Source organism: Peromyscus californicus, unplaced genomic scaffold, assembly GCF_007827085.1.
Source record: "Peromyscus californicus insignis strain IS unplaced genomic scaffold, ASM782708v3 Scaffold_9__1_contigs__length_137607984, whole genome shotgun sequence".
Classification (NCBI taxonomy): domain Eukaryota; kingdom Metazoa; phylum Chordata; class Mammalia; order Rodentia; family Cricetidae; genus Peromyscus; species Peromyscus californicus.
The window spans coordinates 42600954-42614041 of record NW_026294617.1 but is presented as its reverse complement, the minus strand read 5'-3'; the positions used below and the strand labels follow the sequence as shown (position 1 = coordinate 42614041).

The 13088-nt window shown below is 42.7% G+C and overlaps 1 protein-coding gene across 1 annotated transcript in view; it reads left to right on the top strand.

Moving 5' to 3' along the window:
• The window catches only part of Plch1 (phospholipase C eta 1), a 215268-nt gene that overhangs the window by 180191 nt on the left and 21989 nt on the right, over positions 1-13088 (top strand). The window contains exons 12-14 of the mRNA XM_052730847.1: positions 5098-5259; positions 6716-6787; positions 10122-10213. Of these exons, the coding sequence (XP_052586807.1) occupies positions 5098-5259; positions 6716-6787; positions 10122-10213 (326 nt within the window). The remainder of the gene's footprint in view (positions 1-5097; positions 5260-6715; positions 6788-10121; positions 10214-13088) is intronic.

Here is a 13088-nt window from a genome sequence, read left to right as displayed (position 1 = left end):
GAGGATGTGAGGTGAATTATAAGCTCTTGTGTTAGGCATTTGTTATTCCCCCAGCACCTGCCATCCTGGTCTTTGTAGCTTTAGTCCTGTTCTTCTGACATGCCCACAGTCCAGCTCTTCATTGTGTCCAGCTTCCTGGGAGGCCCTGAGCAAGGAAAAGAAGTGGATGGTGTAGGGAGCCCTCTGTGATTGGCTCTGGGCATTCCAGGCATTCTTGCAAGCTTTCTCTTGCAAGTTCTCTTTCTATCCCCACAGGCCCTCCCCTCCAAGCTCAGGAGTACTTGATCAAGGATGCTAGAAGTTCGAGATCTTACAGCTCTTTTGTTGGGTCCACTCATGGCCTTAAGTGAAACATACTCAATGTTTCCTGCAGAGGGATTTCAGACCGTTTTCCACATTTTATAGGAGGAATGGTGGTTGTTTAAAATATGAGCCAACTCAGTAACAACTCAACTCAGAAATTCATCTCTTTCTGCCATAGTGTAAAAAGGAGTGGCTACTGCATTGCTAAGGAAGTGTTACGGATTGTCCCGGGATCATCATCCATAGGGCTGTGTTTGGATGAGCTTCTGAGTCTTTGTCTGTGTCATTATGAGTGGGACTTGACAGGCCCGAGTGCCTCCCTTAGAAGGTGTTGAATGGTTCAGATAATGAGCTGTTTAAGGACTTTGCTTTGTAAGGTGGCCCGGTGCAGAGTCATACTTGCACTTTCCAGACAGGCACCCCATGTTGTTTTGAGCTTCGGTTTATTACATTAGACAGATATTGCGTCTTTAATCAGTGGCTTTGCTTGGACATTGCACCGAAAAAGCCTATCAGCCAGTTTTCCCCACAGCATGTGCTCACATTGTGTCTCTGGCCCATTTTCGTAATTCTCCCAATATTTTAAGCTTCATGATTATGTTGTCATTATATGTGGTGATCTCTGACTTTTGATGTTAGTCTTATCATGGTTTGGGGGGATACCCTAAACTCACCCAGTCTGTTAATATGTATATTCTGACCTATCCACTAACTTGCTGTTCCTCAGCTCTTTCTTGTGCTTGGGCGTTGCCTGTCCCTGATACACAACAGTATTGGAAGTAGTTAATTAATAGCCTTGCAGTAGCTATCAAGTGCTCAGGCGAAAGGAAGAGTTGCATGCCTGTCTCTTCAAGTCCAAGCTGGAGCTGATGAGTCGCGGGGACAAAGGGTCAGAAACTGACCAGCTGGAAGCAAGGCCTCCCGTGCTAAGCAGTTGGGCAAGCTGTAAATACAAAGGGAAGGGCGAAGGACATGAAGGTAATTTACTCCAGTGACTGCACGGATGGGAAAAAGTGAAGCAGACCTACTGCCAATAACGAAGAAAGCGCTCGTGGTCTGGATAAAAGATAAACTGGCCGGAACATTCCGGGTGCTGAAGCCCAATCAAGGGCACAACCCTAACTCTCTTCAGTTAAGGATCTTGAGAGGAGACTATCCCGGGCTTGACCCAGTGGGCTTCAATTCAATGCCAAGTGTTCCAGGAAGAGGAGAAGGCCAACAGACGGGAACACATAGGCGAAGATGATGTGGAGACCCAGGTAGAGACTGCTATGGTCTCATAAGCCAGGGAATGCAGGGAGTGACTGTAGGTGAGAAGAGGCAAGGGCCTGGAACTCCACAGGGACTGTGGCCCTACCTTGCTCCAAACTTTTGTCCTCCAGACTAATGATGAAATGAATTTGTTGTTTCATGATGCCAAATTTGAGTCATTTATTACAGCTCTCACAGTAAATCTATGTTCTTCCCCTTTAAGATACAGTGCTTCATGTTTCTTCATGCCAAGCTGATTTTCCAAGACAGGTGGAGTGCCCCTCCTCTGTGCGCTAGTGGTACCCCACATGCCTGCTTCACACTGACTGGTATGAGCAGTTCTCGTGGCACCCAGGACTGTGACAGTGGGTTGATCCTTATTAGTGTTTGTTACCTAGCATATGGCAGAAATTCAGTACGAGTTTGTTTCAATCAGAATGAGTTCCCCCTCCAAACACTCTGTGATCCTTATTATATCCCACAGCACCCTTGCCTGTGTACTAATTAGTGCCTGCCATGGTACCTGGTGTGTCTGGATTTCCAGACTCCTGTCCTCCTTTGGCATACGCTCCCAAATTGCTATTATTCCTAAAGTATTATTTATGCAGAACTCTGGCTGCCCCATCTTCTGGTTTTCAAGTCCCTTCAGTCCCCAAAGTCCTTCCCTTTTCTCTGAACTCCTGCTCTAGGACATGACTGACCCATTTAAATGGTTGTTTAGACTGTGTATCACAGGAAGTCCTTCCCTTCCTCACCATTGAACACTTAGCTGTCTGGTCAGACCTTTTCTCTGGCTCCATCTGTGCTACCCAGGAGGAGTGGCATGTCCTTCCTAGCATCCTGTGACTGGTGGACTGTATTTGCTCACTTCTGAGAGCAAGTGCAAGCTCTTTTTCATCTTTGTGTTTCCTTCAGAGCCTGATTCTATAATGGGTGGAATGCATTGTTAACTGGATATGTTAAACACGTTAATTTATGTTTTATAAGTACAGGGAAATGTAGCAATCCATCCTGGCACAGGTGTTCTTTTTTTTTTTTTTTTTTAAAATAATCTTTTTTATTTAAATTTTTTTCTTTTCTTTTACACACCAACCCCTGTTCCCCCTCTCTTCTCTTCTCCCGCTCCCCCCACCTGCCCCCAACTCACCCCATCCCCTCCTTATAGTAAGGCCTCCCTTGGGTAGTCAGCACAGTCTGGCATACCAAGTTGGGAATGGAACCAGCACCTCCCCTCTGCATCACGGCTGAGTAAGGCATTGCACCATAGGGAATGGGCTCTAAAAAGCCAGTTTGTGTACCTGGGATAAGTCCTGGTCTCATTGCCATGGACCCACAAACACACCAAGCCATGCAACTGTCATCCACATTCAGAGGACCTAGTGCGGTCCCATACAGGCTTCCCAGCTGTCAGTCCAGAGTCCATGAGCTCCCACTAGCTTGGGTCAGCTATTTCTGTGGTTTGTCCCATCATGACTCTGACCGCCTCCCCCACCCCCCAGCTCTTATAATCTTTCCTCCCTCTTTTCAACTGAACTCCAAGTGCTTGACTGTGGGTCTCTGCATCTGCTTCCATTAGCCACTGGATGTAGGTTCTATGATGACAACCCTCGGGTCTTATAACCTTTCTTCTCTCTTTTCAATTGAACTCCAAGTGCTTGGATGTGGGTCTCTGCATCTGCTTCCATTAGCCACTGGATGTAGGTTCTATGATGACAATTAGAGTAGACAGCAATCTGAGTTCAAGGGAAGGCTAGTTCAAGCACCTTCTCCACCATTGCTATGAGTCTCAGCTTGGGACAATCTTATGAGTTCCTGGGGTTTTCCCTAGCTGCAGACTTCTCCCCATCCCCTTAATGGTACACTCTGTCAAGATATCTCTTTCATTGCTCTCCCTCTTTGTCTCTCCCACATGTTCCCACCTCCTATTTTCTCCCACCCCCTTCCTTCTATTCCCCCCTCCCAGTTTACCCAGGAAATCTTAACCCTTTCCCCTTTCTGGGGTGATCCATGTGTGTCCCTCTTAGTGTCCTCCTCTTTACTTAGCTTCTCTGAGGTTGTTGATTGTAGCCTGGTTATCCTTTGTTTTGCATCTAATATTCACTTATGAGCGAGTACATACTATATTTGTTTTTCTGGGTCTGGGTTACTTCACTCGGGATGATTTTTTTCTAGGTCCATCCATTTGCCTACAAATTTCATGATGACATTGTTCTTTACCGCTGCGTAATACTCCATTGTGTAAATGGATCACATTTTCTTTATCCATTCTTCAGTTGAAGGGCATCTAGGTAGTTTCCAGGTTCTGGCTATTATGAATAATGCTGCTATGAACATAGGTGAGCAAATGTCCTTGTGGTATGATTAAGCATCCTTTGGGTATATGCCCAGGAGTGGTATTACTGGGTCTTGAGGTAGGTTGATTCCCAATTTTCTGAGATACTGCCATACTGATTTCCAGAGTGGCTGTACAAGATTGCATTCCCACCAGCAGTGGAGGAGTGTTCCCCTTTCTAAAATTTCCTGTTATGCTTCTATTGCCTTTCTCTTCCAGGATTTTGTGAAATACCTTCAGAATTAGAGAGCTATGTATTCTACAGAAGTCAGATAGACGGGCCTTCTAGTAATAAATAATGTGGGAAATGTTTGTGCGGAAAGGTATCACTCCCTGCATGCCTGGGGTGGGCTGGTCTTTGGCAACTGGTTGAGTAATCTGTGGAGCAGATCTGGACAAAGGGAGGGGCAAAAGCAGTTCACCAGCAGGGGGCAGTGCACACAGCCTGGGGCCACTGGCCAGTGAGGACGAGGAGGCTAGACACTGTGCTGTGTGAGATTTCCAGGAAATGATGTGCCTTGACCACCTAAAAGCCGTCTAAGATATTGGCATTGCTTTGTTTTCTGAAAGCCTTGAAATTGGTTGTGATTTTCAAAATAATTGTAATCAAAGGTATACTGTGTACCCTCTAGTGACTTCAAGGAGTTGGAGACCAAAAGAAATTTTGTCTCAGAATTGTCTGCAACCTTGAAAACTCCCATAGCATTCTTTGCCTCTCAGTGAAGGAAGTCATTCTTAAAAATAACATTTTTGCTCAGTTGTAACCACATAGGTTTAGAAAGCCCAATCTCCAGAAGGTTTCCCTGGCTTGCCCTCTGCTGAGACCTTGACATCTCAGGAAGGAATGGTTTAGAATCTTGCCTCACTTACTGGCTATCTCTGTAAACATTAAACAAATTACTTAATTTCTCACATCACTGAAATGAAATAGAGTAAGACTTTGTAAGTGTGAAGAGTGTTGAACACATGTGTGGGGACCAGTAAGCCAATGGGGAGCTACTGACAGAGAGCGGGATTTTTGATAATCGGGTGCTTTGCAGAGTTTTTTGATGAGGGGGATCAAAATTGTTCAAGGAATATCTTAATTTCTTACAGGTTACTGAGAGTTCATGAGATCATATACTCAGTGTTGTCTTGGACTAAAGGGATCTTCTACACTAGTCTGTTTCTCAGAGGATTGTTTATATTACTTGATTTTTTTTTTTTTCCAGAGTAACGGGACTACTGAGCACCAAGTAGAATCCTTCATACGGAAAAAACTGGAATCATTGTTGAGGGAGTCTCAAATTCGAGACAAAGAAGACCCTGATAGTTTCACAGTGAGGGCTCTGCTCAAGGCCACGCATGAAGGCTTAAACACACACCTGAAACAGGTAGATAATTCCCCTTGAACTCTCCCTTAAACAAGGAAAAATGTACCCTTCTCTTTGGTTTCTAAGCACCTTTCCTTTGTGAAATGCTTCTCAAACTTCTCTGTCTGTCTTTGTAAAGTTTGAGAAACAAAATCCTTCTGCAAAATAAGTGAGAATGTATGCAACACACTTAGTATTGTCCTGGGGTACAGAAAGTACCAACTTCAGTCAATGACTTTTATCTCCAATTACATGAGACAGCTCTGCTGTGTGCTGTTGGCCTGGTGTCCTATTAAATATGCCCACTTTTACTCTTAAATCATCTTAGTTGGGCCAATAAATGACATAGTCCTCCTACCAATTGATGGGCTCTTAGACGTACCAAAGAACTCACAGGTTAACTGGCTCACTCTTCTCCTGTTTACAGATGAGAAAATGGAGACCTAGAGAAGGGTCATGGCTTTGGTGATAATACTGTTTCTCTTAGCTTAGGGAGAGTAATGCCAATTCTGTGATAGTGTCCACTGTAGCTACCTTCCTAATCCACATGGTTTGAACAGTTAGTGATCAGTGTTACCAGGTCTTCACAGGCAATATACACACATAAAGTAGTCAAGGGTGAGTGAACATCCCCCTGTAAGCACCTGGTTCCTACCCCTTACCAATTTTTGGGTGGGTTTTTCTACCAGCCATCTCCTGGGCTCTTCCTTACCACCTCTCCCGTGAATCACTTGTGATATCTGTCTATGGCTTTAGCAGACACTTCTTGCAACTTCTTTATTGTAAGTGGCTTGCTTACCCACCTTTGTTCTATTGGTGTTTTTCTTTCTACACAGCTGGAATCCTTGGTGGGTGGGGTCTGCAGGTCTCCACACAATGAACTTCAGGAACATAACTGAAAAAGCATCTGAACCCTTTAAATGGAGCATTTCTGTCCTTACTCCCACATGTGGGCTGACACAAGAGGATACTTGCTTACCACCTCTGCCTGGAAAATTAACCCATTTGAAAAATCTTCAGAGGCTAAAATTCCACACCCCAGTGCTTACTACCAGGGCAATGCTTTTACTATATAGATAAGCACACAGTGATTTCTTTAAATGAACGAAAGTCATATGACTGTGTTTTATTTATAATATTTTAAAATCCCAAACAACAGTGTTCAGTGTGAGCATTTGCTGTACTTAGCAGATTGGGCTTTTATCCAATTCTGGTTAATTTCCAAAATTAAAACTCCTCTTAACTGGAAATGATTTATCTCCATTTGGGATGTTGAAAACACCACTTTCTGATTTTAGGCACATGGTGAATAGGAATGGAGGGCCAGCAGAGCTGGCTGTTGCTAAGAGCTAGATGTCAGAAGTGTGAAGCAGGAAGAAAGGAACTAGGGAAAGAGAAGAGAGGGTCCCTCTGCCACCAGAGCTAAGCAGAACAAAAAGAAAGACAAATCATTGTATTATGCTTTTTATTTATGCAGAACTTGGACGTGAAAGAAAGTGGAAAGAAGTCCCATGGACGATCCCTGATGACCAACTTTGGGAAACACAAGGTATGTACATAGTAATGGTGGTAAATGTGCATAATTTAGTTAATTTGAAGAGTCTATAAGTAGCAGGGCGACATTGTATTATAATGACCTTGGAATGACTGAAGAGTTCATCAAAAGGATGTCTGAAGGAGAAAAGTTTGAAATTTAAAAGACATTGAGATTTAGAACCACTGTTAATCAAAAGTATCAAAAATCAAGTTGCATTTTGGAAGTCTTTTAAATAAACATATCCAACAAAGGACTCATATTCTCAGTACTTGAATCATTTCTACAAGTAAGAAGACAGGCAGTTCGCATTTCCAAAGAACAAAACCAAACCAAAAGCTTAAATCCGCCCATTGTAAAAGCAGATAGCACATGGCAGGGAAAAGAAGAGCAAATTGCAGTTAATGTTGCCATTCCATGAACACTGTGATAGATAGCATAAAAAGAGCAAAGTGTTGGAGTGCTGAGCAACATGTACTCACTCTGCTGCGGAACAGAAACCACTCTGGCACACTGTGTGACAATCTTATCTTTTAGCAGCTCCACTGTTGGGTTTATGATCAAGACAGAAACAACAGTTAACAGTAGCATTTGTACTGCCCAAATGCTTATTAACTGTAGAATCAATTAAAATGTGGCAAATTTACCTGTGGACAGCCACAAAAAGGACACAGTTCTATCTATGTGCAATGATATGATCTTTCAAACATGATCTGAACTAAAGAAGTAAAACTCAGAGTGCATGTAGTGTGAGTATCTTTGTATGAAATGAAAACCCTGTAAAAAATGCTCTAGGGTAGAAGTTAGGGTAGTTATTAATTACTGGTGTTACCTTTGAGGGGAAAGTAAGGACCATGTGGGAAGATTAGAAGGATTTTACAGAGTAGGTAGCAGTCTACTTCCTTGTTGGAGTGCTTTCACTTTGTGGAAATCATTTGCAAATATACATAACACCTCAATAAAGAGGTGAAAATATTATACAGAATATCAGTCATTAGGCCAGTGAGAGAGCTCAGTGGGTAAAGTGTTTGTTGCCAAGCCTGATGACCTGAGTTTCTCATGACCTACATGGTGGAAAAAGATAAAGTTACTCTGACAGACTGTCCTTGGCTAGCTCAGTCGGCAGAGCATTAGACTCTTAATCTCAGGGTCATGGGTTCATGCCCCATGTTGGGTGCCAGATAATGGGATTAATCCACTGAGTCTATTTAATGATCAAAGGAGTTTATTTGGGAATAAACTCACAACCATGGATGATTTATTGTAGGGTCCGGGAAAGCTGAGCGCTCTGTCCCACACTGAATGACTTGGTCCAAGATCTCAGCATTCAAAACCACAAAGTAGCCAAGAGAGCAGGCATATGTGCATCCCAGGCCTTAGGGGTCCCTGGTGGCCATGCCCCAGGGGCAGGTACCTCAAAGTCATAGGCAGGTGTAACAGCTACAACTGCCTCACTAGGGGTGGTGCTTCAGGTCATGGCTCAAACAGCTACCCACGACATTGTGGCATGCATGTGTGGCACCACACAGATATGCACACATAAACTAAATGTAGTTTTAAAAATTAATGAAGGAAATCAGTTATTGGGTGATGAATTTAACACTATCTGAGGGTTTTGATGAGACCTTTTCTACTATTGTAAGGGATGTTCTATCTGGAATTTCATGTCTATAAGTAAGATAATTTAGGGAAATTAGTTACAGCAATAAAAAAATAAAGAACCAACTGTTCAGTCATAAAGAGTGATTAAGCAAGCCATGACTCTTTTGCATAATGGGCAGGTGTGTAGCCACAGGGGGCTGATCTCTGAAGAGCTTAACATACAAAACATGAAACAAAAAAATATGATGAAAATAGGTTCTAGGTGTAATAGCCACAATCATGTATATCATATATCAAAACTGTGCCAGAAAAATAATCATCATTAATCATTCTTTGTTTTGTTTTTGAGGAAGCATCTTGCTGTGTAGCCCGAGATGGCCTTACATTCCCACTGAACCTCCTGCCTCCACCTCTCAAGAGCTTGGATTACAGGTGTATGTCACAACACTGACTTTAGTTATTAATTTCTTAATTTTTTGTATCTTGTAATAAAAATGATCTTCTGAGGTAAATGTTTCAGAAGCATTCCAGCTACCAAAGAGTGAATGTTTTCACACAGCTGGTGATCATAGTAGACTGTCCATGAGATTGTTTATGAATTATTTTAGTAAGTACCAGTAATAATTTACATAGAAAGTTAAAATCAATGGATTGCAAAGTGGCTTTTTATGTCATCTCATTTAACCATTAAAATAATAAGAATCCTATAGAATGGGTAGTATTTACACACTACTTTTGAAGTATAGCAGGAAGCTTGATGGGGCTTGCTACTCCACTAGCTTGGTTGAAAAGCTAGCCTTGAATGGAAATTTGAACACTAGGGCTTCCATATCTGAAGTTCTCAGGACAAAAGTAATTCCTGAGGAGGTTCGAAGTAGCTCCTCACTGTCAGTACAGTGGGTATTTTGTAGCTTGTCTTCAGTTTCGGGAATGAGAAAATCTGGAATCGGATGTGATCCTGTGGTGACTTGGGGATAGTGTTCATTTTCAAAGCCACACTTCTCTGATGTCCAGAGTAGACTATCTAGATGGCTAACCTTTGTAGGAGCTGCATGTTTGGTCTCAAGGCTTTCAGCAATGATGGGATCTCCATCATTTGTTTCATTGGGCAAGGTGTTGCCTAACTAATGAGCAGTCTCCAGGTGAGAATGAACCACCCCCGAAAATCTGTCCAGAAGATACTAGATTAGTTCTGGAGACTTTCAGCTCATTCCTATGAGTAGCAATTTTTATTTTACTCCTAGAACGTAAAATGGGTCAAAAACTCAAAAGAGCAGTTTGATTTACCTAACTATTTGAGTATGTGCTGATCGGAGGTAGAATGGCAGTCATTCTATTTTTTACTTAATACATACCTTTTTTGAGAACCAAAGTTGCCTATTATCACTTATCAATAGTAAGCTTCTATACATAAGGACATTTTTTCCTTATAATTATTTAAATAGATACTTTAATTTTGGCCCTCTCTTCTGGACATTTGCAAAGTATACAACTAATATAATTTTTCTAAGATGTCAGTTTTCTGTGGCTTAGAAACTGGCTTTTGGGCATGAAACTCTTAAGTTTTGCATTGCTGGTGTAATATAATGATTGCTATTGGTTATTCTTTCTGTGTGCATGCCTGCATATGCATGCACACCTGTGTGTGTGTGTGTGTGTGTGTGTGTTAAAATCAAGTCCAATCTCTTTATGTTGTGAATGTGCCTAATGTGGTGAATTAGTAAGTTTAATGTGATTTTTCCAACAGAAAACTACAAAATCACGTTCTAAATCCTATAGTACTGACGATGAGGAAGATATATTCCAGAATCCTGGCAAGGAGGGAGGCCAGCTGTACAGGTAGGAAAGCCTCTTCATGCTTGTTGCTCAGACTCCCATGGCCTCTCCATCCTATGATCTGGATTGTTTTAGTTGTGTACGTCTAGAGAATGGGAGGGATCACAAGGTAAGGTGTTGGAGTAAAATGTAAAGGTCAAGAGAGAGAGCCTGTGTGGAGGGAGCATGGCATCAGTGAGGTACCGGACCCGTGCTAGTGGCAGTAGTTGTCATGTGAAAGGTATCTTCAAAGAAGGAGAGAGCTATGCAGATGCAGGACTGGCAGAGGGCTTGAAGGAAAGGATAAGCATACAGCTGGAGCCAGACAGGTGTTTACTTATCCACCAATCATCTTCAGTACTGAGCAAGGTAAGCTCTCCATCTCTTAGGGACATGAAAGGATTAAAGGAATTGCATATTAATTAGCATGGTAGGTCCCAACTCCATTAAAGGAATGCTCAAAAATATTAGCTCCCATTTTATTATTATTCTTGACAACTTTACACATATACAATGTATTCTGGTCATATCTACCCATAATTACCCTCTCTCATTCCTTTCCCGCTCCTGCTGACTCACTTCTTCCCAACGTGGCCTCCTCCTACTTTCACGTCTTTCTTTGGACCCACCGAGATGAATTAGGGTTCTTGACATGAGTATGAGTACGGGGTCACTTGCTGAAGCTTGGGACACTTATCAGTAGCTACACCACTGAACGAAGTTATACTCCCTTAGTCCCAGAACCATTTAACTGCCAGTTGCTCCTCGGGGAGTGGTAGACCCTCATAATCCCCTCCCTCATCCAGGATGGAATGCTGAAGGTCTTGTGCAGGTCTCATATTGTTATCTGCAGATGCTGTGTGTTCATAATGGCCACACCATAGCCAGAAAACAGTGTTTCCTAACATGTCTCCTAATCCTCTGATTCTTACATTCTTTCTTCCCCGACTTCTGTGATGCTCCCTAGGCCTTGGAGGTCATGATGTAGATGTTCCTTTTAGAGCAGAATACTCAACAGTCACTAATTCTCAGCACTTTTAGCCAGTTATAAGTATTTCCATCAAATGCTACTTACTGTATGAAGAAGTTTCTCTGCTCAAGGCTGGGAGCAGGAGTAGTCTTTGGTTGCAAGCATGTAGTTATATAGCAGTTTGGCTACTTGTCCTGTTAGCAAAACAATGGCAGTAGGTTTTGCTGTAGGTCTGTGACCTGCCTCAGCTATAGCCCATTCACCACATGTATAGTACCAGACACATACACCTTTCCATGGAGCATCCCTCAAACCCAGTCAGAAAGCAGTGGGTACTGTTGGTTACCCCCACATAGTAATGTCACTATTTGCACCAATGAGCAAGCAGATCATGCCTGGTGCATGGTCCTTAGCTGGTAAGATATTGACTTTTCTCCCACAGTGTCTTGCTGAGAACCTACTAGTGCTATGGAAACTAGAGAGCAAGAAATAAGTTTCCAATCAGTTTCTTCTTGATTTCTCCATGTCCTGCAGGTAGGATATATGGTGTCTTCATCAACAGAGTCTGGAGAAAATCTTTATCAGCTATACCTATGACAGAAGATTAATATCTAGAATATTCAGAGAACTAAAGCCAAACTGAGCATAAAGATAACACACAACAAAATGGGCTGTGGAACAGAACAGAGTGATTTCACTTAGTTCTGATAGGCAACCAAGAGCAATGGCCACAGCCTGTATTGTTTCAGGAGCTCCTACAGTCTTCTTGATCAACAAACATAGGGAGTAGTCTACCCTTAGTGCTGAGAATTTCATTTAGAGACTTAGGACTTCCAGGGGCAGTAGTACTACCTCCATTCAGACTTCTAAATTTGAACTTCGTCTTTTTATTATTATTAATTAAACCTGTTCTTTAACAATTCCATTCATGTATATAATGAATTCTGATTACTCTCACTCCCTACCCTCTCTTACCTTCCTACCACCCCTGTCAGCCCTCCCTCTTCCCTATAAATCTCACATTTGTATCATTTTATTTTGGGATCCAGCGAGTTTAAACAGACCTCTCTGGGTGATCATGGCTTTAGAACTAGCCATTGGAACCTGGTGGGCTCCCTAATGGACGCATGGCTGAAGACAATGACTCCTTCTCTCCTAGAATCTACTAGTACCAATAGTTCAACAGGGAGTGGTAAGGCCCCACAAGCCCCTCCCTCATCCATGACTGACAGTTGACTGGACCAGTCTTGTGCAGGCTCAGTGCAGCTAACCTCAGCCACTGCTGCTGATTGCAGTGGCGGTGTCAGACTCAGAAGATGACCTTTCACAGCCTCCTCCCTGACTTCTGGCTCTTACATTCTTGTTGCTCCCTCTTCTGCAGCATTTCCTGAACCTTAGCTGGGGAGGTCTACATGTCTTATTTAGGGCTGAGCATTCAACTGTCACTTGTTCTTGGCACTTTGAGCAGCCATGAGTCTCTGCATGTCCCAGTATTCACTGCAAAGAGAGACTTCTCAGGTTAGGCTGGGAGTAGTGTTTGCCTATGTATAAACATAGATAATTAGAAGGCTGTGTTTTTTTTATTTTTTTATTGTTTTTTATTTTTAGCTATGTCAGTTTATCTAAACATTAGTAAGCTCTTTCCTAGGGCCTATGACTTCACCAGCCCCCCGTTTTGGGCTGGTTTTATAGGACCGTGCATGGATTCTCTCCTGTGGAGAGGGCCTCAACTTCAACCAAGCAGCAGTTGGTTACCTCATAGTGGGCGCATGTTGCTAGGCAGGTTGGCATTATAGTTCTTCATGTTCACAACTCTAAGAAGTTGAAGCCTCTTCTCCCCCAGCAACCTGTACGGAGCCCCTTGGTGTACTATGGGAGCTAGCTGGCAGGGAGGAACCTGCCTGCCTCGTTCCAGCTTCATTTCTGTTT